The 25767-nt window shown below is 38.1% G+C and overlaps 2 protein-coding genes across 3 annotated transcripts; both read left to right on the top strand.

The window, feature by feature from the left end:
* The first annotated feature begins 1072 nt into the window (after positions 1-1072).
* On the top strand, positions 1073-4708 carry LOC137251346 (uncharacterized). Its single transcript, XM_067785774.1, has 2 exons — positions 1073-1415; positions 4094-4708. Exons 1-2 carry the CDS (start codon positions 1331-1333, stop codon positions 4474-4476), a joined length of 468 nt encoding a protein of 155 aa, XP_067641875.1. The 5' UTR covers positions 1073-1330; the 3' UTR covers positions 4477-4708.
* Positions 4709-18515: 13807 nt separating this feature from the next.
* On the top strand, positions 18516-23205 carry LOC137249445 (uncharacterized). 2 transcript variants are annotated; one of them, XM_067780932.1, is made up of 2 exons: positions 18516-18741; positions 21817-23205. In XM_067780932.1, the coding sequence occupies exons 1-2, from the start codon at positions 18735-18737 to the stop codon at positions 22440-22442; spliced, it is 633 nt and encodes a 210-aa protein (XP_067637033.1). In that variant the 5' UTR covers positions 18516-18734; the 3' UTR covers positions 22443-23205. The 2 variants fall into 2 exon arrangements, with proteins under 2 accessions (XP_067637033.1, XP_067637032.1); XM_067780931.1 differs by having other exon boundaries at positions 18516-18721; positions 21817-22718.
* The last annotated feature ends 2562 nt before the right edge of the window (positions 23206-25767 follow it).

Below are 25767 nucleotides of genomic sequence, written 5' to 3'. Positions count from 1 at the left end.
ATTGCAGCTTAACCTATTCTCTTCCAGGGTTTCTACTGCTTTGGTTACGGCTGCTATTTCCGCTTGGAAAATGCTACAGTAATCCGGCAGCCTGTGGGATCTGCTTATTTCCGGATCAGCACAGTATACCGCATACCCTACTCCTTCCACTACTTTGGACCCATCTGTGTATCGCCTTGTCCGCCATTTGCGCACCCTTGCGCCAACCGTCCACCTCCATTGCGGCCTTAAGATCTCCCTCAAAGCGCAGATAGGGAATCAGGTAGTCTGTTCGTCTTGTGATTGATGACGCTATACTACTATGGCCGTATGGTCGGCGCTCAAGCTGCCCCGAGGCACCGAGCCTGGTTGCAGTTGTTAACGATATGTTATTTGCTACCAGGTCTACAGGTGGAATGGGCAGAATGGCATACAGTGCAGCCTTCGGGGTTGTTTTCAGGGCTCCCGTAATGCTAAGCATCGATAGTCTGCATACCCCCTCTAATTTTTTGAGGTATGTTGTTTTTTGTGTGGCTTTCCACCAAACAAGAACTCCATAGTTTTTCAACGGTTAGAAAGTGTTAAATTTAACAATTGGATTTTAATAACTGACAGTGATGCGCATCCGATGATACCCCTTTCGACCATATCGGACCAATTTTAGAGATGAACAATAAATGGCCTAAGCAGCCTTAAAAGAATAGAGAATATAGTAACGTGTTGAACGCCGCCGCCGCCGCGCTGATACTTTTGACATTCGGCGGCGGCGTATATCTCTAGTATGTATAAAGCTTTGTCTATAACCATCGTCGCCTGTCGTACGTTTATCACTGAAGTCGCGTGCTCCGTTGCTCATCATTGTTAGCCATTATGAGCGACTAGTTGGTTGTACACTTGTTTGGGATATGCGCCAATGATTGGAATGACCATAAGTGGCTTTAAGGAAAAGCAAATAATGAAATATTTCTGCTTGATACGCCCAATGGATGGCAGCATACTAGAATATCAAGCACTTGAAACGGGTGGAATACAAACAGCGTGAAGTTACGTGTGGCTGGTGCCGATCGTAGACGATTAATATTCGGTAGCTGGTGGGGTATGGTTGAGTTAGAATTAAAGATAGAAGACGATCTGGGTGTGTACCACCGAGGGCATATAAAAGCTTCTCATAAATTTAACAATTTGTTTTGTTTCAATCGACGGGAGTAATAGTGTGGCTGCGGGTTTGCGTGCGTTCGTGAGCCGCTAAATATCGTTTAGTTTAAAGTGTTAGAAAAAAAAATCGCTATTAAAATACATACATAAATATACAACTTATTAATACAAGTTGCAAATTACTTAGTTGTCCATAATGTTTAAATTCAGCTTTGTGTTAATCGTGGCTTTGGCGGCTTTGCTGATTCAGCAGAATGAAGCATTCATCATTGTGTCCAAAAGTACGATTTATTTTTTAAAGTGTAAACTGTTGAGATTGCTGAGAAATTTAGTATGATCTAAATGGAAATTTCTAATAATGAAAATTCTGGCAGAGCGAAATTTGAGTGGAGATCTTGGTTTGGTTGGTTGGTTGTGGTGCTGCCCTGTTATAAAATAGATTAGCCGACCCTATGTTCGAATCTCCCCGTGACAACTCATACATGTGCTATAGAGTTGGATCTCCATCTCCGTGGTTGTCGCAATACTTCTTGAGACTACCTTCCCTGACCTATATTGCAGATGCGTAAGTTGGCAATGTTTGTTGGGTCAGCCTACAGGCGTCCTAAAAATACCAGTTTTAGACCACAACCTGCTTCGGTTTTGATATACCTTCGACTGCTTCATCAGAGTCTAGCAATGCTCTTTCCTTTGCAAGTTCATTTGTCTCATTATCTGTGATCAGAAACCGATAGAGGCATGACGTTTGCGAAGTTGCTCAGACATCAGCTCCCGTGCCAAATTCCATTTCGAAAAAGAATGATGGAGAGAGGGATTTATTCCTCCCTATCCACCCCGTTTTACCTATATTCGCTTCTTAGGGGTAGCCTCTCTTCATGTCTCCAGAGAGGAACGTGGAAATCTGGCGGCGGAGTCACCGGAAATCTGCTGTAGATACCATTACTTTCGCGTACGGGAAGGTTCAGAACCAACTGGTTGGGGACCACGTTTAGTGCCTCAGTTAGACAAAACATTAGTACTCCCTTTACTCCTCGGAAGACTGCCCGCCAGACTATACTCAGCTTTTTTTATTGTATTGTATGCCCTAGACAGGCCATCATAATATCGCGCCTGCTTATTTTTTTACACGAGTTGCAGGGCAACGTGGGATATTAATTTTTCAGCTAAGCTTACTGTCTAAGAACGACGCCTGGTATAGCTCTTCAGATCATTTTTGATATCCTACCCTTGGATCTAGCATGATACTGATCAGCGACAATGTCAGTCTTTCCTTTAAGAGCGTCCTTCAGATTGAGTGCTAAAACCATAGGACACTGTGGAATACTAAACCCTTATAGTTTTCTTCCCCGAAGCAAAGACCGTTCTGCGACCACAACAGTTGCGGACAGAAACTTTATGGTAAACATCCCCAGCGCAGGGAAGATTGGTTGTAGTCGGATCGGTGCTTCGGTGCTAACGGCAGCATTTACATATACACCGACGGTTCTAAGCTAAGACGTAGTGTTGGAGAGGGGTATATTCAAAGAGACGAGACCTCCATTTATCTTTCAGACCACCTCATTATTGTAGTATCTTCCAGGCAGAAGTATCAGCTATCATGGAAGCCGCGGATTGAATAGGGAAACACACTATTTAAACAAACACTAAAATGTTGCCCGATATCTGTAAGAGATGGCCCAACAGAACCCTGTATATCTCACATGTGTTCCGGGACACAGGGACATTGAAGGAAACTATATTGCAGACGAGCTTGCTAACCTGCTGTTCACATACCCACTTAGACGAGGACCTTGATGTGGACCTCATGGGCGACAGTTTCAGTTGCCCTTTACGTAAGCATGTTGTGCCAGGGAAAGTTTGAATTCAGTTAGGGACGACCTTATGTGGATATATTAAAGACAATCATGTACCTTCAGTATGGCGAAGATAAGACTAATGGGACTGTACTCTTTGTAGTTTTCATGTAATCTTCTTCTTAATTTAGGTATTAAGATGATTTTAATCACTCTCCAATTTTGGGGAAAACTGTAGCACTCAGGAAAACGCGTCCTTAGCAGTTTGGTCCACACCCCACACTCTTCCCTAGCGAAGTAATAGTTTTTGGTATTTTTGAATGATTTGTAGCTTAGTCCAGAATACTCTGCTTGTTTTCAATTGATGAACAGAAGGTATGCTAAGACTCGTCCTAAGCTATCTCTATAGGTTTCTTCTAGTCCTTGAGTGCCATGACTTTTACAAAGTATAACTTACGCAATTTTGATCTTAGCTCTCTGAGTTCGCCTTTCTACTTTTACGCTTGCTAAAGAATTTGAATTAAGTAAATTTTGTTCTTTTGAGATTTCTCTAGTGTGGAAATTTTTGCTCTATATATTGAAGAAATTCCAGTGAAGTACTTTTCCGATACCCGCCAATATTCTACTAACGCTGAAACATCGTCCGAGGCTTAATGAAACCTATCACGTCCTCCCAGTCATTTAACTTTTCGAAAGTGGGGAAGATGAATATCGGTTAAGTAAAGTTAAACAAAATTGAAGAAAAGTAAGACAAACTAAGCATTACGGCAGGGATGCACCTTTATAGACTTTGGGGAGGAACTTCGTGTTCTCTTCAGGGGAGAACAGTTGGACAGCCTGACAAATTTTTTCAGAATCATGTTAGGAGCACATACCTTTTCAAATTTCTCAGATAATTTCATGCCAGTCGAGCATATCGTTGAGTGAAAAGTAAAACTTGTCAAGTACACTCGGAATGAATTTGAAATATTGAGGTTTCAAAACAAAGTCTCTTTTTTTAATCTGCTTTCCTAAGGGGTGATGAAAAATAATACGTTTTAAGTTAAAAACGGGATTTTCCAAAAACTGTACTTAATGAGTTTGCCTATCACGCCACGATATAATGAACTGATTATGTTTCAAACGAAATCTAACACCTTTCACCTTCTTCTTTTCTCTTCACACAGGTATTGATGCTGCTCCCTCCGCTTCTGCTTCTGCTGCACCTGCTTTCAATCCTAATGCATTGATACAAGGGCTAACTAGCGCTGTTACAGCAAAAATTCAAACGGTACAACAAGTGGTTAACGGTTTGGTTCAAGCAAAAGCGAATTTCAAACAAAGTTTACTCCAAGGTGTCCTCAACAAAGTTAGTACTGTCAGTGCGGCTCTCCCAAGGCCAACCTACATAACGAAAACGATTCGTATACCAGTTTTTGTAAAAGGTGGTGCAGCTCCTGCCGCCCCAGCCAGCACAACGGCAGCTTCAGCAGCTGCACCGGAAGCAGAAGCAACAACAACCACTAGTCAATCGGCTGGTTATGCCGTCAAATATAGGCTAAGACACTAATTGATAAGAAACAAAAACAATTTTTTTACTTATGTACATATATAATTTAAAATACTTAAGTTGAACTGAGAAAATATTTTTATTCTATCGAACAAGATATTTAATTGTGGAAAGTTAAAAAATAAAAAAAAATTATGGACTAGAAAACCGATTATTCATCAGTTTTTATATTGAAGGATAATTTTCATGTAAACAGTTAATTAAAAATAAAATTTTGTGTTTTTTAAGTTCATTCAACGCTGTTTTCTATTTTTTTGCACTTTTTGCATATTTCCTAGATAGAAAAAGAGATATTAGAAAGGAATGGAAAAAATACTCCCTAAAGATATGGTGAGATACTGTACTTGGCCGCATACGAACCAGCGCTTAGATCACAGATGCGTAGAACGAATGTTTCAAAATGAGTTAGAAGGACAATCCAATCAAGTATGGGAGACTCCTCTTCAGAACGCATTGAGGTTCGTGTAGGCCTGGTCATATGAAAATTGCCCCAAAGTCAATACTGTGAGGACTAAAATTTTGCTAGTCACTAGGTTCTACAATTTCGACTGCCATTTCACTAAACTCCCTCTTCCAACGAGTGTCAAGTATCTTGCCCCGAAAAAGACAACAGACTAAACTGGAAGGTCAATATGAACAGAAGAGTAGAGAAGGCATACATTGCTTACTACTTGTCTTGGACTGATTACAACAGAGAAGAATAAAGCTTGTACTGAATATGTATATGAGCGAGTATCACATCCACTATTACAGGACACTGGCCCGTTTGGCCCACATGTAGAAACAATAGAAGTCCCCATCAATGGTTGTAGGGAGACAGTCACCCATTTTCTCTGCGAGGGCCCAGCCCTAGCGAACATGAAGTCCCGAACTCTAGGCAGGTTTGTGTTGCCCAAAATAGGGGCGGTTTAAAAATACTCCATAACGGACTTCAATAGGTGTATTCATCTTACCAAGTGGTTTGAGTACATATACATGGTACGTAATGTAATTGGTTGAAGGAGAATAAGCATCCAAATGGCGTCTTGAGCGCTACTTGGGCCCGGTTTCTCTAGCCGGGAAGCACAGCAGCCAACCAACCAGGTTCTACAAAATAACATCTTTCAAGTCACCGCTCTTAAACGTAGTGAGACTCAAATTTTTACTAGACCTTAAATACTTCGGCGTTATCTTGATTAACAAACTAAACTGGAATAAACATGACTAGGACAGAGCCAGGAAACCTATAACATCTATGCTTTTAAGGTACCCGTAGATAGAATCGATGACCTCTGTGATATGGACCCCAGCAGGCAAGGCAACTGAACATACCATGGTAAACAAGCTGAGCGACATTGTACCTGCTCTAGCTGAGAGGTGTTTAAGGTGTCCTTCTAACTCTTGGTCCTTTAATAAGTAAGAACCAAAATATTTTCCATATAAATTTTAATCGGCTATCCATACGTTCATTGATGTTAATTCGCCACTGTCTAATGGGAGTACCTTTAAAAGCATGGGAATACATTCTGTCCGAGCTGAAGGACCCAGTAGAGGTAAATAATATTGAGTACTTCCTTTGCAGAAGCTCTGGCCTGTCCAGAAAATGTATTAAAAAATACAAAGCGTGAAATACCTCCGAGGAGTTTTGAGCCGAACTTCTCTTTCTGAATTTCGCTGAGGTGCTTTTCATGGTAGAAATACACACGGAATGTGCGCCAAACCACCCTCGGTTTGCGATCCTTCTTAGCATTTTTTTTAATTGAAAATATTTATTTGTTAAGATTTTGCTGTTGCTTGTCCTGGGCCTTGAACACAGTACCGTGTGGTAGGTGTAACACGTTACCATTATACCACAGTGGCCGCCAAATTTTACGTATTATATCTTTTGGTTCAATTTCCCCGCTATTTAAAGGATGCAGGGTTTTAGCTTCATTTGCAATAAATGACTAAGCTGGCGTCAGGCTGCGTTTTATTTTGCTGAACTATGTCTATGACTGAGCGGTGTAGCTCATTACTAAATCTTCTTCGGCACTCGTCATCCACAAAGCATTGAGATACATACATTTTTCGAAGAATTTTTCTTTAGAGTACTCCCAGAGCTAACTCATCTGATGTAGTCAGCGCCATTTCCGCACCATATAGCAGGACTGGTACAAAGGAGGACTTTACTTCGCAATTGTATACTCGGTCCAAAATAGCATCTCCAGGCTGATAATATTGTTTGCCTGTAGTGATGGCTACTTTTTCACGTCTGGCTTGCCTAGTGATTTTTAATTAGATGCGAATTAAATAAAATAACAGCAACAATAAAGGAAATCAATGCATTGCAATCTTCCTGCTGAGAAACATAGGTCTCTCCCTGCCCACAACAATTCGTTTAGACAGCTTCCGTGTAACCATTTAAAAATTACTACAAAGCAATCATCACTACTTACATAATAATGCAAATTTTATTTATTTATAGATTAGATTTGTTCGGTAAGTAAGATTTCCAAAACGTGTGATGGACGTGACTAGACTGATGATTTTTAACGTTTTTTGTATAAAACAAATTCAGACTATGAGAACCTCCTAAAATTTTGTGAAAATCCAGAGGTGTAGTTTTAAAAAATTTTATTTGAAATTACCAAGAGAGATTCGACAAAAATTTTCGTTTTGCAGCTATGACTATATTGACAAATAAAGATAAATTCGAGGCTTTGAAGGCCTTTGGACTGAACAGGTAGTTAAAAAGTAAAGTCTTGTTTCTACCAACATAAGCCACGCTCGGTAACTATATCATCTTGAGTCCGCTGATTGGACCTTATCAGTACGGCTTCATACCTGGTAAGTCTACCATCGACCAGATTTTTACTATACGCCAAGTCTTGGATAAATATCCGCGAAAAAAGAATTGACACATATCACATCTTTGTCGATTTTAATGTCGCCTTCGACAGTGCGAAAAGGAACTGCCTATATGCCGCTATGTCTCAATTTGGTTTCCTTGCAAAACCTTTACAGTTGTGCAAAATGACGTTAAGTAACACCATCAGCTCAGTTAGAATTGGGAAGGACCTCTCCGAGTCGTTCGAAACTCACCTAGGTTTCAGCGTGACGCTCTTTCGTGTTAACTTGATTCTGAAGAAAATTATACTAGCTGCAGACGGGTAAGTTCTTTGTAAGAGCGTGCAATTACTGGGTTACGCTGGCGACATTGACATCATCGGCCTAAACACCAGTAAAAATGGGTTTGATGGGGAATGAGGACAAAACGAATTACCTGCTGTCATCAAGCAAAGACTCGATGCCTTTGCGTCTTGGCTAGCAAGTCACTGTTGGCAGCCATAGTTTTGATATAATAAAATACTTTGTTTATTTGGGAACCAGCATTAACACAAACAACAACGTCAGCTTTGAAATCCAGCAACTATTTACTCTTGCCAATAAATGCTCTTTTGAACTAAGTATGCAATTGAAAAGTAAAGTTCTCTCTTGGCAAACGAAAGTCATGCTCTAAAAGTCACTTATCGTTCCCATCCTAATATATGGCGCAGAAGCATGAACACTGACAAAATCTTGTGAGGTGGCTCTGGGAGTGTTCAAGAGAAAAGTTCTTTGAAAGATTTACGGACCTCTACATATTGTTGACGGCGAGTGCCGAAGAAGTTCCGGTCTAATTTCGGGCTCCGAAAAGAATTATTTACCAGAATCACATGAAAATGGCTCTCCATAAAGTAATTTAATAGCTCATATTCAAAAATTTTTTTTGTGTAAGTAGTAAATAAAACTATTTACTTAGTTAAAGCAAACGTAAATCTCGCACTTCGTATTTCTGACTTCACTTTTTTCACTTTACTGCGTTTTTGCTATAGACGGCAGTGTAAAGTTTGGCCCATTTGAATTGATGGTTAGGACGGAACTATAATGAAGTTTTTCATATAGATGCGTTCAACGGAATCTTATGCATTCCAGTAAAATCGCCACAATCACGCAAGATGTTGCGTTTGTAAATGTAAAGGAACTTCAGACTGGGCAATTGAAGTTTATTTCATCTTGCTCATTCAAAATATCGCGAAGCACTGTTATAATCACTCTCAATATACAAGAAAAATACTTGCTAACATATTGTGACGAATATTAGCATCACTAAGCTGTTAGTAAATAATCACGTAACAACGAAAACATGAACCAGCCAATCTTATGTACGTGTACACATTAAAGCTAGCAACACGTATGTAGAAGGCGACGAAGAGCTATCACACAAACACAGATGTAGTCATCAGCCGAAGTATTTACTCACACATACACATGCATATGGCTATTAACTACAAATATACATGTACTTATATAGCTGGTAACTAACCAAGCATGAGCTACAACTGTTCGGGAAACTACTAGACTATAGGAGAAATGGGTCAACGAGGAAATCGAGAGTATAAAAGCAGCGCAAGCTGAATAATAACTATAGTGTTAACTATTATAACAAAAATATTATATTATGTACTTTATACATTAAGTTTTAAATAATTTTTTAATAGAGTTTTCTTTTTACATTAAAATTTTTGAATGATTACAAATGAAAAATTTTGATTATAAAAATAAAACTTCAAAAATAAAAGTTTTGGATTAAAAATTAAAAAACAAAAATAAAATTAATTTATCTTACGTTTGATGTGATTATACAATAACGAATCATTTTGATTTAAACACGCTATCAGTTGCGAAGTATTTGTATTTTGTTAAACATTTTCTAGATGCATACTTATTAACCTAAGATTACAATATTACATTAAATAATTTCAAATTACTATGCAGCATAGGAAAAGTATATGGCATTTTTTTATATTAAAGTTTAACATAGTTCTAAATGCCAGTCCTAGCTTTGGTATATTGATTTGTGTGGGGTGTACAAAAATAAAAATATCATGAAGAGTTTAAGTTATACATTAAATTAAATCATCAAAGATATGAAAGAGACTCAATACTAAATATTTGCAGCTTCCTAAGGTAGGTACGGTTTATAGGGTCATCCTTACCATCGTTTCTAATTCAATGTGATTATAACCAAAAAGATGCAGCTTAACTTCTTTTTTAAATAAGTTGACGTTTCTTATTACCTGTACAGTGGCAGGAAGGGAGTTGAAAAATTTGCACGACGCGTATGTGTAAAAACTTCTAAAGTGCTAGGACGTCGTGGAATTGTACCATCGGAAGTAGATTTCTTCGTAAGTTGTAGACTTCCGAAGGAAAGCTTTCCAGGTAGCCCCACCGTATAAAAATGTTTTTAAAACTTTGTAAAGATAGAGATGTCGACACGGAAATACATCTAGTTTCCTAAAATATAGCATAGAGTGATACCTATAGTTTGCACTACAAATGCGCCTTATAACCCCCCTTTGAATTGTTACCACTGCTGACAGCTTATTAGCCGAAGCACCGCCCCAGCATGTGATACCATATTGCAGTTGAGATTGAAATATTCCGTAGAAAGATGTTTTAGAGTGGATATAGAACATAACTTTTTCAGACGATAAAAGTGACTTGTGGTATAAAGAAAGTATTTTTTTAGAGTATTAATTTGCTTAGCCAACTCAAGCGGTTGTCTATTATAATTCCTAGGTATTTAAAATTCTCAACAACTTCAACCCTGAAGCAGCTCTCACTACAGTTTCTATTACAATCAAAAGATCTCATCGCGTCACTTTGAGTGCACGCTATATGGTGCATGTTAAAACGGGAGCATACTGCGGAGTGAAATATGATATCAAAACTTGGTGGTTCTTTGAGAACATGACTTAAATACAAAAGTCTAGTCTTACTATTTACAATCAGTTTGTGTGAAGCGAACCAGGTTCGTAACAAATGTATATCATGGTTAATGTCACATATTAATTCAAAGGAATTCGGTGTACTGTACGCAATTGCAAGATCGTCTGCAAAGGCAGTGGCCTTGCCTCTCAATGGAAGCTTAAATATTGAATTAATATAGACCAAGAACAATATTGGACCAAGAACTGAGCCTTGGGGAACGCCCAGATTAACAAGCTGTAAGATACTGTAGCTACATTCTACTTTAAATTTTTGTGTTCTGCCCGATAGATACGATTTAAGCCACTTATGCATAACACCGCGGAATCCTGCACTATATAGTTTATCCAATAGTACACTCCTATCGACCATATCAAAAGCTTTTGTTATATCCACAAAGAGACCAGCGCAACTTCTTTTCTCATCCAGAGCTTTGTAGACATTGGTGCAAAAATCCAGCAGAGCGTCTTCTGTTGATAGGTCAGAACGAAAGCTAAACTGCATGGAGCTAAAAAAGCTCGCTTTATTTAGAAAATTAACAATTCTGGTTTTAACAGCCTTTTCAAAAACTTTAGATATGGCCGAGAGCAGTGAAATGGGTCTGTAATTATTAACATCTTTTTTATCCCCTTTTTTCAAGATCGGAATTAAAATCGCACCCTACAATCGTACCCTGAGTAATGCTGGTGTTGAATAAGTATATCAGTATATCAACCACATTAAAATATATCTTTTTTAAAATTAAATTGGAAATACCATCCTCACCGCATGAACTAGAGTTTTTTAAGGTTTTTATAATGCTTATAATTTCGAAACCTGTGATAGGGTCAAACAAGAAGCTATTTCGAGCATTTTGGCCCGATGGTAAATGGGTCACAAACTGACAATTGCAGTTAGTTAATACTGTGTTCCCAACCGTTGTAAAGTGTGTGTTAAATTTATTAGCTACTTCCACAGCATCCGTAATCGACTGATTTCCAGCTTGCAATACTATTCGCTCATTATTTTATTAACCGTTTCGATTAAGAAGATTATTGACAACTTCCCATTCTTTTTTTAAATTACCAAGTGCTGAATTAAACTTGTTTCGAAAGAAGTTTTCCCGCGTCAGTCGTATGGCCTTATTGGTGCTATTACTTATTTTGTTGTATCTAGTGCGGAGCCTTCTATTACTAGGATGCTTATCACACTTTTTTCTTAATTGATTTTTGAGCTTTATTTTCTGTATGAGATCCCCAGTAATCCAAGGCTTAAGTCTCACATTTGTTTTAACGATTATGCACAGTATACGAAGAGTTGAGAATGTGCGCGTTTAAGGTATCTAAAAATATGGAAAAAGCTACTGATATGTCATTTTCAGAGAAGGCATTCGACCAATTTTCGAAACATAGCTTATGGTTCAGCATAGGGAAATTAACTTTGGTATATGATTTCTGAACACGATTTGCGTTTGGTTTGTCGAAGACAATTCCATTTATTTGCAAACCCGTCATCGTGTGATCAGTTACTTGCAAGTCAATGTTAAAACTATTACAATATCTATATGGTACGGCATTAAAGCGGCAAAAAATATGATCAATATATGAAGTATAATTGTGAAGTATACTACTCCCAAAGTAGTCTAATAAAGACCATTTTGCAATACAGAATATTGAAGTGATTTTTTCAACAGTTTAGCGATTCGAACGTTAGCAGAAGGTTTCAAATAAGCAGAATTTCCCTAAATTCGTTACAATATTTTGTGTTCTATTCATTTGTTAAATTACAGTTTTTAACTTTGCAAAATGTTAGAAAAGTATCAACAATTGGGAAAAATAATGTCACTTTCAAAGTCAGCACGCTTGGCCAAAGCAAATGTCGAATTATTAATTGCAACAAAAGTTGGAAGTTGGCTACTCTTTCCAGTCAGATGATGCCAGTGTCGCCCAAACTGCCGTTCTCTTTAAAAATACGTGCAATCTACTCATCATGCATAAGATTGCGTTAAACGCATCTATCTATATGAAGAACTACTTAGGTGACGGGGCTTTTAGCCAGCGCTTGGCAAATACTTATGGAAAACGGCATTATGCCCTCAACCAATGCTATATTGACCTATGCACGCATGCTTTTTAAGCTTGACATGCTTTAAATCAAAGTCAACAAGTTGCAGCATTAATTGACTTTATGCATTTAGTTAGCAATAAAAATTACTTTAATAGGTGATTAAGTGAAATTTTTTTAAATTGGATTGAGCGTTACCTTTGAGTTGCTTTCATGTAGAATATAAGAAAATATAGAAGAAGAAAAACTGACTGAATGCATAGGTTTGCGAAGCTCGTCTATAGCCTAAACAGCTCAAAGCGAGTTGAGAAGCAGTTGGTTGGTTGGAGTGCCGAGTCCCAATTGACTCCAATTAACGCTCATGCCACAAACTCGTGAGTTAACCAATGAAAGGGTGTTGTAAGAAGACTAATAAACCCGTCCCGCTATGTCCATCCCGTGGTGTTTATGAATTTGAGGTCTGGGAGGCTTTCGAACAGTGTGCTGGGCATTCGCACATCAGATGCTCAATCCTTTCCTTCGCTTCCGGACGCTTGCAGCTGCGACAAAAGGTATTGTGTTCCAGTCCCATCCGTGCCGCATGTACCCCAATTGTCCAATGCCCCGTGAGCACCGCAACTACTCTGGATATATCCCTTCTGTTCATCTTAAGGACAGCTACAGATCGTTTTTCGTTATATAGTGGCCACAAGCTCTTGGAAATTCTACAGGTCCGCAACCGATTCCACCTATTGCTGGCCTCACTCAACCAGTGCTGGGAGATGCGACCTTCGATGAGTCCCAGGGGTGCAAGGACCTCCTTCGCTGCTGTCACATCAAGAGCCGCTCCACGCCGTGCCAGCTCATCCGCCATCTGGTTACCCTGTATGTTTCGATGCAAGCGCCAACCATATCAGGGTAACGATCTGCCGGCTCGCCAGGATCATTGCGCTCTCCCTACACTGTCCAACCAAGTCTGATGATATCGTCTCTGACCCGAGGGCCCCAAGAGCCGCCTGGTTATCGGAGAAAATGGCTACCCTGAGAAGCAGTAAAAGTAGAAAAAACTTCGCACCACTGCGTTCTAATTTAATAAAATAGTATTAATTTGGCGCGATATACCCAGGAATAGATACATTTTTTTTCTGAGAAGCTTTTCATAACAGAAATACACTTGGAGAGCTTGTCCAACACTATTACCGAGGGTCAGCGAGTTTCGTAAAACCTTACTGAATTACTATTGATGGCACTTGCCAAGGATTTGATCCTGGACCTTAGGTATGGTATGTGAGCACACTTCTCTCTTCACGGCTTTCACCAATATAAAGCTTTTAGCCTATTTATAAGTAGACTACATCAAACTTAACTAAAAGTGATTGGTAAATCAAATTAAAAAAAAAAATGAATTAAATATTCCTATGCGTTCATCGACTACCAACTGATCATAACATTAAAAAAATATCTATTGGTACGTATGACGTCACTTAATCGCCGCCCGATTGAAAAAGAAGACAAAAGCCCGTTACGAGCCCATTGTCAAATAACGTCAAGTTCAATGTCAAATATGAAATTAACTATGCATGCGTTAATATGTATGGATATGCCTGCCAGTGGTGTAGTCAGGGGAGGTTAGGATATGTATATGTAGACCTTCGCCCCACTTCATTTTTTACTGTTTACTCATCTACTAAAACTCATCTGCTAAAAAAAAAGAGTAATCAACATAGGGTTAGGAAAGTGCATGCCTGGGTATGTCAGGCGCAGTGAGCAGAGCACCTAAGGAATGGCAATTGTTCACTTGGTGTCTATACAAGTATGACTAAGATAATCATACATATGAAAATCAACCGAATACACGCGACGATGAAGGCGAATATCACGGCGGTTTTTGACTTCAAAGGAAGAATATATAGTGGAAGGGTATTACAATCTACACAGGACTGGAATGGACTGTACTAAAAGCATCTACAGGTAAGTCAATCTTATCGAATTTGTGACTCATGCATGTGTTCCAGGCGGGTGTCTATGCCATGGTGAGAGCAGCAACACTGCTCCAAGAGAAAAGGGTCCAAGACATCAATGCAATGATCTTTGTCCACAGCATAGCCGCCTAAAAGTTATTAAGATCCCACGTGCGGAGATGTCGAGCCTGGCTCCCGGGGCACAGCAATATCAAAGGGAATGATTTACAGTTGGGATGGCCAGGAAAGATTCAGAAATGGGCATAAGTCAACGGACTCACTGTGGACCAAAAAGAATGAGTGCGAGGTCTCAGGGCCCTTGTGACCATGTTTTGACAGGAAAGGAATTAGCTTCCTTCTCAAAACTAAAAAAATCTGCCTTCAAAGTACTTCCAAGTTCCATCACAGGTCATTGCGCTATTACATAAATGTTCTCACGGTGGCGCATACCAAAAATCTCCCTTTGTAGAATCTGTTAGGAGGATGAGGAGGAATAGGAGTCGATCTATCACTTTCTCTGCCCGGTGTCCAGGACAGAAAACAAGACGACTCAGATTTCTGGGCGGAAGGTTTTTCTACAGTGACAGTGGTTGGGAAGGATTCGAAGAAAGATTCGCTCCTATTTAAGTTCATCAAAGAAGGAAAGTGGTTCGTTTAGGACAACGTATCTGGTTGGACGAATGTGCCGCCTCCCGGCACTAACAATGGCCGAAAATGTTTTAGAGGGGAAACCTCTGCCTTACAATGACTCGGCTTGAACAGGATTAACCTAGCTTTATTGGACCACTTGAGACAGTGCGCTGTCACAACGTCCAATATAAAAAACAAAAGTGTAGGAAATTCCCACTCACGCCCTCTTTACCTAATCTAACCTATAAAAAAAATTTACAAAACTCACTTTTCGATAGCTGATTTTTATGTTACTAGAAGGGAGTTACTTTTTGGAATCTCTAATATAGTCAACTATTAGATAACATTTTTTAGCAATTGATAATTTTTGTCTGCAGTGAGTTTTTTGAAAAAAAAAAAAAAAAAACAATAGTTTTTGGGTTTTGGGGAGTGTTTTGGTCGAAAAATTTACCCTTTCGCCATTTTTTTTTCGCAGGCTCGGACATTTTTTTTGGGTATGCGTGGTGGAACTTTTTTTGCTGAGCCCAAATCCTATCGAAAAATCGATGGCGATGTATGGACTGTCGTCCATAAAAATCGACCCAGGTTACTGTATAATATACAGTATATACTTCTAGTATAGAAAGCCTTACAGTTTCGAAATAAAGCATATTTATTAGATGCAATATTTCTGCGTATTCCTTACTGGTTACTGTTTAAAGCTGATAAAATAAAGTACCCAAACGTTTAAGGGCGCCTATATGAATAACCAATGACATAGCCAGCGAAGGTTTATGTATTTTATTCGCTGCAATAATTTCATATATTCATAAAACTTAATCAATATCCTTCGATACACGCCTTCAGCAACAGGGGAAGAACCATAAATCGTTTCTCTAGAATATTCTAAGGACCAAGTATATAAATAATAATAATAATAAACCCAAGAGATAAATACTAGGGCGGGTCGATTTAAAAATCGCTCATTGCTCTGTGAAAATCGTATTCTAGGAATCAAAATAAGAAACTTTGCCGAAGGAACCATACCTCTAAAACGAATTCTGACCCTTTGGGTCGAACTTTTGGGTAGGGGCAATTTAAATTCTACCTGCTGTGTCTTGTGGTGGCTTAAGAAACAACACAAGCAATTTTACGATCTGCAATTGTGTCACAGTGATGCCTTCATTTTTTAAAACGGTTGAATAAAAAACCCACACAACATGCAAATGCATCACAGTGATGCCTTGGTTTTAAAAGGGGGTTTTAAAAACGCTAATTACTAATAATTTTTTTTAATTTCTTTTCTATTACTAAGTTAAATTCATTTTTTCATTTACATATGTTCTGACTAAATAAATTTCTAAACAGAAAAATAAACTCCAAAAAGAAAAAACATAGGCATTTCAAAGTGGGATTTTTCAAAATTTGCCCCTACGACCCAAAGGGGGGGACATCAGAATTCGTTTTAGAGGTATGGTTCCTTCGGCATAGTTTCTTATTTTGATCCCTAGAATATGATTTTCATAGAGCAATGGGCGATTTTTTTTGCCTCCCCACAAATCTACCCGGCCTAATAAATACCCTCCAAAGCCCGCCCAACCGACACGAGGGGCGCATCCGCCTCATATGTATATATATAGCATTAAAAGATTTTAAATTTCAATTGCCCACTTAATTCATAATGCAGCTGGTTGGTATTTGATTTCTCAGCTCATATTGCTTGCGCTGCTAATGCTGATTCCCAGATAGACGAAGTTCTTCACAAGTCGAAAATTCGTCGATTCTTTTTTTGAGGGTAGCAAGTCCTTCTTATCTTTGGTAAATGTCTAGAACAGGGGTCGACTGCTAATACGCGTCCAAAAATATTGGTAGAGGTGTCAAAAGACGCGTATTGACTTTGATAACAAAATTTTATATACAAAATGATTTTGCACGGATTTAGCTTTGATCTCTGGTGGACCGGCCAGGGTAATTTTTTAAAAGCGCGACCGAAGGCCGCCAACGCAGAAAGGTGTTCTGCGCAAAAATACTATGAATCCTACCCCCGCTTCCGGATGGATCTGGGGTTATTTTTCGGTTTTTCGAGAATATCTTTTGAACGAGTTAAAATTTGTATCGTATTATTAATACTGATGTTAAGACATCGTGTCGTTTGATACCTCTCCCGATATTTTTGGACACGTATTAGCAGTGGACCTCTCTTCTAGACTATAACCTTATCTTTCTCAAGTTTTTTCGCCTCTATAGTCAGAGGCGTGTATAAATTAGTAGAACATTTTTTCGAAATATATATGGTCCTGTCCTTGTGTTCGGCGTGTGCCGAAGGTGGTTCAATGGTGAGCTGTATGACCTTTAGACAGAGGTGAAAAATTGCCTATCGCATTTGAGTTAATCAAACTAATGATTAACAAGTAAGGAAGGCTAAGTTCGGGTGTAACCGAACATTATATACTCACCGTGAGCTTCAATTGTACATTTCGGTCTTTAACCGATCTCGCCCATTTTTTCTAGAAATATTTCCTGCTATAGGGAAAATTTGTGTACCCAATTTTATTACGATCCGTTAATTTTTTTTCGAGTTATGGCTCCCGAAACATAGAAAATTTCTTAGTCATAAAAGGGGAGGTGCCACGCCCATTTTTTAATTTTGAAGTTTTTCCTATTTATTGTCATAAATCCACTTGGGAAATGAAATAACATTCTTTTTTGCAAAGATATAGCTTATTTTATTCGTTCACGACCCTTTTAAAACTCTTTTATATAAAAGTGGGCGTGATCCTTAATCAATTTCGTTAGTTTTTCTTCAAAGCATTCCTTATAGTAAAGGCAACCTCTTTGCAGAATTTTGTTATGATAGGTTTAACGATTTTTGATTTATGGTTCATAATATTTGTATAATTTATTTTATCACAAGTGGGCGCTGCCACGCCCATTAAAATTTTTTTTTCAAAGTTTTATCAAGAGTCTCAATATCAGTGCACACGTCAAATTTCAACATTCTATGTGTATTTTTTACTAAATAATCAGGTTTTTTGTGTTTTCCAAAATGGTATATATATAAAAAGTGGGCGTGGTTATCATCAGATTTCGTTCATTTTCAATACTGAGATATCAATTTGGTGAAGATATCTCAATATTTACTCAAGCTATCGTGTTAACGGACGGACGGACGGACATGGCTCAATCAAATTTTTTTCGATACTGATGATTTTGATTATGGAAGTCTATATCTATCTCGATTCCTTTATACCTGTACAATCAACCGTTATCCAATCAATGTTAATATACTCTTTGTACAAAGCACGCTGAGTATAAAAACAAGGCGGCACCCCAACTTTTATGTACTTATTTCTTTTCTAGTTTTGATCATTAAATGAGCTACTTTAGTACCTGTTCAGAGAATGTGGCTAATATTTGTATCATTAGCATCAAATGTGGATAGTGTTTTCAATTTATGATTCCATGATTTGCTTGCTTAAAAATTGCGGAAATAATTAAAATATTTTTGATGAATAAAATTTGGTTAAACTAAAGCTAACTAATGATTATATAATTTGTTTATATGTATAATCTCAGTTATATACATATTTTACCATTTCTTTCATCAAGTTATTCAATTAAGCGCTTTATATGGATTATTAGCAAAAATCTAAAAATCAGTATCAAATTAGAAGGCAAACGCTTTAGTTGCAATAACGGTTTTAACAAAATCAGTGAAAACAGAATAGGTGTATCTTTTCTGTAAAAGAGGCGGAAATAAAATATGAGAAAATTTGCGACAAATTTCCTTTTATTAATCAGCATATCCGCTGTTCTGTGGCAACAAACTTATGCGAAACCATTTTTACTCTTACCAGCGAATTTCTTCGTCCTGACGACTAGAGGTAGGTGAAAGTGATGGAAGGTCAGTACAAATCATCATCGCCATTTATTGAGGATTAACTTTCAAGTTGATCTTGGACGCCTCACAACAGAACGCGGTAGTCATCTCTGTTTTGTACTTAAGGATGATAATATCAAAGCAGCTTAGGTCATCCTTGTACTGTTAAGTAGAGGCCTATTCTATGGCTTACATGCCAACCTAATAAAGCCACACTGCGTTTTTTTAGCGCACGCAAACAACCGGCGTTTTTTGTCCTAACCCAAATAAGCATGCGTTGCGACAATTTAAAGCATGTGTGCAAACGTCAAATCTAAATGCCACGCAGAACAAAAATTGGAAATCGAGTTAGGTTTTCACGCAGTAAATTCAATTTGGGTTGCTCTCATACAAGTTGTATGTGCATGAGACATTTTTGACAGAAAATGACTTGCGTGCGTTTATATTAGCTTGGTATGTATGTTAGCCTTCCCATCCATACGCAAAGCATAAACAATATAGACAACGAAACAATCAGGGACGGAAAATAATAATTTTTTTTTTCGGAGTCGAAAAAGTCCTGGTAAAAAAATTGTCCTAGGTGAATATGTTTGAGTTCCCAGGTATCCCTATAGCAATATCATGTCGAATCATGCATCCTTTTTATTTTTCGAACTTTTTGCATAAAAGTCCACATATAAAAGTAAAATTTGTATTTCAATTTTTTGAGTCCTCTAAAATTTTAATGTATGCCGACGACGTAAAACTTTTTAAGTCATACGCGTCGGTTGAAGAACGTTCTGTACTCCAGGCGGATTTAAATCGTTTAGTTACTTGGTGTAATGCGAATTTTATGCCTCTCAACATAGAAAAATGTAAATCCATGTGTTTTTCACGTGGGAACATATAGCCAGCTTCCTACACAATTAATGGCCAAACTCTGGAAAGCGTTGATGTTTTTGTCGACTTGGGAGTTATAATGAATTGCAAACTTAGTTTCAACCCTCATATTAATGCCACAGTCAATAAAGCGAGAGGGGTTTTAGCATTTGTGAAAAGATGGGCAAAAGAGTTTGGTGATCCTTACGTTACAAAAACCCTTTTTACATCATTGGTGAGACCGATATTAGAATATGAATCGATAATTTGGAATCCGCGTTTTTACTTTTCGCCTTGAGAAATCTTCAATGGGACTCTCCGTATAATCTTCCTCCTTACACTAATCGATTAAAACTAATAAATCTTCCTACACTTGCAAGTCGTAGAGAAATGCTAGGTGTACTATTTATGGCTAGACTTTTAAATGGATCGATTTCAAGCCCATTTCTTTTGAACGAAGTAAACTTGAATGTTCCATGCCGAGTTTCAAGGCATTATAAACCTATAATTCTTAAACAATGCAGAAGCAACTTCCAACTACACGAACCTTTTCTATGTTTGTGTGAAGATTATAACTCTCACTCGAGAATAATTGATGTTTCGGACTCGCTCTTTGCCATAAAAAAGATGGTTCTATCTTCTCTTAATAATTAAAAAATTATATTTACTTTTAGTCTATTGTATTTTGTGAATCTATATTTCTCAGCTGATGAGTTTCTTTGTAGCTGAGCGGTTTTAGATCTCGGCGCTTAAGAAGCCACTGCCTCTCAAAGTCTCGGTAACAAAAAAATTATAAATAACACATAAATAAGAATTAGGATACATAAAAAAAAAAATAAAAAAAAAACAGTATGTATGAATTAAAAAAACCAAAAACAGGATTAGCCTGGTTTCATCGGGCCACTTGAGGGCAGTGTGCTGCCACAACGTCCGAGAAAAAAAAAAACAAAGAACTAGTTAAAAAAAGTTTATTTTTAAAAGTACGACTTTAACTAGTTCTATCGGACTGAGGTAATCAAAATCCGAAAATAATTTTTATCTTCATCCAAATATAATAAAAGTCCAAAATTAATAGTTTTGCAAGGAATTATATTATAAAAGGAATAACAGTTTCCGCCCCTGGAAACAATTGATTTCCAAGATCTAATCTAGGACCAGACAACAGGATAGAAGAGTTCAATTGGGGACGTTTAGAAAGTGATATTTGTTTGACGGGAGATGGCTTTGCTTTTTTGCCTACTCTGAAACTATTGCAACTGTCCAATCTACTTGGAGTAAACAGCCACGTCTGCGCATGGACGCAATCCATACTGGAGAATAAAATTACACAAACAGACATAGGCTAGGTGCCTACGACCAGAACTGTGTGAAGAGGGACATCCTGGGGTGAAGTTATCTACTCTCTGTTGTAGGTTGGTACACTGAACAGGTTTGTTAACGAGATTTCAGAAAATGTTCCCTCAAAGTTAAGTCAAGTTCTGCTGGATGTATCACAGAGCAGCACGTTCTTTAGCAAAGTTCAGCGCGTTCGTTGAATGATATGTTGATTGATCATCACTAGCAAATCAAATGCAATATAAAAATTATCACTGCGTTATTGTTGCACATTATTAGCTCGGTTATCAGCAGCATACCATCAACTGAGCAGCACTTTAGCATTACTGCAGTTATTTGAACTTGCCTGAACACACCCTTTGTGTAAACCTTAGCAACACGGAACTCTTTTTTCAGTAACTAAATCCAAATACCTCAGCAAGTTTATATTGAAAGATTAGTAGGCATACTTCGCTTACTTTTCATGCAGATGAATACATAGTTACCAGAAACTGGGACCAGAACGCATAACACCCATACCAGGTTTGAATGTCACATACTTCCTTAGCGAATGTTTTGCACCAACGTATATCAGATCTCGAAACTTAGGGTGGTATAGTTTGGGTATCGTGAAACCCCTTTGATAGAAAGTTCTTCCTGCTCAAGATTTCATTATATTACGGATTTGGTATTTATTGGTATCGGCACTTACGGCAATTCAAAACTATGTAATCAACTATAATTTATTACCCCTATTTTTATGAAAGCACATCGCTTTTAACTTTTAAAACTAGTTAGTTAGCTTTTTTTAATGGATAGTCCATAGGAAACTATGCTGAAAAGCTGTCACTTTAAGTACTTACATACTTTGTTTTGACTATGAATACGCCCCAATGCACCAATTTTTTCCTACATATTTATTTACAGCACCAACAACTGGAAGCTCATCAGCCTATTCATATACATCAGCCATTTCACCAACATCCAGTGGAGCTTTTCAGTTACCATTCATAGATGTTAACGCTAAAGTGGGATTGCTGACATCCCTCTTTACCGCATTTAAGGGATTTAAGGGGATCTCAATTGGATCTCCGTCCACAACTACAACTACTACAACGTCCAGCCCAATAGAAGTGAATACCATTTTTACACCATCAGAAACTACAACAAAGAAACATAAACACTCCAAACATTCGAAAACATCTGCAACATCAGCGACAACAACCGAAAACGCATCCGAAAATAGTGATATTGAAAATACCAACTTGACCGCTGATTCGACTTCCCAGGTGGATGACTTTGTAAGCAATATTGATTCTGACGCGCAAACCAGTGCCGACGAAATGGATCAGAAGCACGACTCTACTAGTACCGTCGATGCCGAGAAGCCAACGGCTGGCGATGAAGCTGATACCCCGATAAGGGGAGAAGCTGAGTTATCGGAATCAATAATTCAACAAGTGAATATACGTGCTGGAGAATCGGATAGTGGAAATGAAATTTTAGACGAAGCCACAAAGTATGCATATTTACCTCCTTATCATTATGTTTAGGATTGTGTTAGGTATGTATATATATACTGAATAAATTTGGTTAGAGCCAAACGAGGGTGGGAAAATAAGTATGCATTTACTGAAGTACCTACTGTTTTTTTATTATCTCTAAATATGAAACAAACATTTTAGGCGATACCATTTTCATATACATATGTACATGTCTTGTTGTTGGCGATATAAAAATGTATAGAAATAAAGAAACAATACCTGGGCCGACCGAGCTTTGCTTCGGGTATGCCGCATAACATACTTTGTTCTACATGTCATCATTAACCAAACTCTACTTTTTTTATATGTACATATATTATATATTTTTACTTACCAATATTTGATTTCCTTAAAAATAGATTTCAAAAACATATCAAACACTAACCGCAAAATGAACTGGAATGAAAAATGTTAAATGGGTAATTCCAGCCTGTAGTATAAGGGATTGTTATGATAATTAGTGAAATCGAGAACTAAGTTATTTAGGTCCAGTATCTGCGCCGAATTATTGATTTCAAACATTCTTTTAGTTACACTATGAAAGTCTCAAAATTTTATTACATTCCAAAAACTTGTAAATTTCACGAAAGATAATTATCAGTTATGACAACAGTTAGTTTAATTAAATGTCAACTTACTTCCCTAAGCGCCATCTGTTGGTAATGTTCAACGGTAGCAAATTACCATGGTGAGATATCTTTTTGCTATGGTGAGAAATCTTTCTAATAGTAATCTGTGAGAAATTGCAATTATTCATTTCATATTTTCCTTAATATGCATTTAAATATATTTTGCTAGCAATACAGGAATTTCACTTTTTTCCACTCAGCTTCCGATTGTGCATTATTTATTGATTTAGTTCTAATAATAGAAGTAAATATAATTATAAGAGTATCAAATTTCAAAACAAAAAATTAATTACATTCACCCTTATCGCGAGTTTTATTTTCACCCGAAAATATTCACAGTTTTTGTTCACTCTATCGCAGAGGGTGGCGAAAAAATGTTTCGTGTTCGAAAAAGATTTCACCTTATCGGCAACTCTTTGTTCGGGCGAAATGAACAGCGGGGAACCCAAATTTGTTAACATATATTTTACAGGCGAACGAGAGGAAAAGAAAATGTTAGTAATTTTTTCTATTGAAATTTGATACTCTTATGTACTTTTATTATTAGAAATAAATCAATAAATAATGCACAATCGGAAGCTGAGTGGAAAAAAGTGAAATTCCTGTATTGCTAAGTATGTAAATTCTATTTTTTATGACAACGTATCAGTCGGTCAAGTTATCCATAGTGGACAAAGCAACGTTCCAAAATGTTGAGCATCTCACTGAAACAAGATTACCTAAGACCCACTTCATGGTCCTTTCCAACGCCTTTTCCCTATGCGAAAAAACGGAGACATGTACTCAACTTTACAACTGGTGGAACTCCAAATTCTTGCTTCAATGGTGACAAGGAGTTGGTAAGAATATCTAGCAAATATTAGAATGCCGGCTTGTTTAGCCTGTAATATTGGCGAAAGCTAATTGAAAACAAGTAAGGAAGGCTAAGTTCGGGTGTAACCGAACATAACATACTCAGTTGAGAGCTATGGAGACAAAATAAGGAAAATCAATCTGGGGTAACCCTGGAATGTGGTTGTATAACATGTGTATCAAATGAAAGGTATTAAAGAGTATTTTAAGAGAGAGTAGGCCATAGTTCTATGGATGAACGCCATTTAGGGATATCGCCATAAAGGTAGACCAGGGCTGACTCTAGAATTTGTTTGTACGATATGGGTATCAAATGAAAGGTATTACTGAGCATTTTAAGAGGGAGTGGGCCTTAGGTCTATCGGTGGACGCCTTTTCGAGATGTCCCCATTAAGGTGGACCAGGGGTGATTCTATAATGTGTTTGTACGATATGGGTATCAAATGAAAGCTGTTAATGAGTATTTTGAAAAGGAGTGATCCTTAGTTCCATAGGTGGACGCCGTTTCGAGATATCGCCATAAAGGTGGACCAGTGGTGTCTGTACGATATGTGCATCAAACGAAAGGTGTTACTGAGCATTTTAAGAGGGAGTGGGCATTAGGTCTATAGGTGGACGCCCTTTCGAGATATCGCCATTAGGGTGGGCCAGGGGTGACTCTAGAATGTTTGTACGATATGGGTATCAAACGAAAGGTGTTACTGAGCATTTTAAGAGGGAGTGGGCATTAGGTCTATAGGTGGACACCTTTTCGAGATATCGCCATTAGGGTGGGCCAGGGGTGACTCTAGAATGTGTTTGTACGATATGGGTATCAAATGAAAGGTGGTAATGAGTATTTTAAGAGGGAGTAATCCTTAGTTCTATAGGTGGACGCCTTTTCGAGATATCGCCATAAAACTGGACCAAGGGTGACTCTAGAATGTTTGTACGGTATGGGTATCAAACGAAAGGTGTTACTGAGCATTTTAAGAGGGAGTGGGCATTAGGTCTATAGGTGGACGCCTTTTCGAGATATCGCCATTAGGGTGGGCCAGGGTGACTCTAGAATGTGTTTGTACGATATGGGTATCAAATGAAAGGTGGTAATGAGTATTTTAAAAGGGAGTAATCCTTAGTTCTATAGGTGGACGCCTTTTCGAGATATCGCCATTAGGGTGGGCCAGGTGTGACTCTAGAATGTTTGTACGATATGGGTATCAAACGAAAGGTGTTACTGAGCATTTTAAGAGGGAGTGGGCATTAGGTCTATAGGTGGACGCCTTTTCGAGATATCGCCATTAGGGTGGGACAGGGGTGACTCTAGAATGTTTGTACGATATGGGTATCAAACGAAAGGTGTTACTGAGCATTTTAAGAGGGAGTGGACATTAGGTCTATAGGTGGACGCCTTTTCGAGATATCGCCATTAGGGTGGGCCAGGGGTCACTCTAGAATGTTTGTACGATATGGGTATCAAACGAAAGGTGTTACTGAGCATTTTAAGAGGGAGTGGACATTAGGTCTATAGGTGGACGCCTTTTCGAGATATCGCCATTAGGGTGGGCCAGGGTGACTCTGAATGTGTTTGTACGATATGGGTATCAAATGAAAGGTGGTAATGAGTATTTTAAAAGGGAGTAATCCTTAGTTCTATAGGTGGACGCCTTTTCGAAATATCGCCATTAGGGTGGGCCAGGTGTCACTCTAGAATGTTTGTACGATATGGGTATCAAACGAAAGCTGTTACTGAGCATTTTAAGAGGGAGTGGGCATTAGGTCTATAGGTGGACGCCTTTTCGAGATATCGCCATTAGGGTGGGCCAGGGGTGACTCTAGAATGTTTGTACGATATGGGTATCAAACGAAAGGTG

This window comes from Eurosta solidaginis, chromosome 4 (assembly GCF_040869045.1).
Source record: "Eurosta solidaginis isolate ZX-2024a chromosome 4, ASM4086904v1, whole genome shotgun sequence".
Taxonomy (NCBI): Eukaryota; Metazoa; Arthropoda; class Insecta; order Diptera; family Tephritidae; genus Eurosta; species Eurosta solidaginis.
The sequence above is the reverse complement of the archived record's forward strand: the minus strand, read 5'-3'. Positions and strand labels throughout refer to the sequence as shown.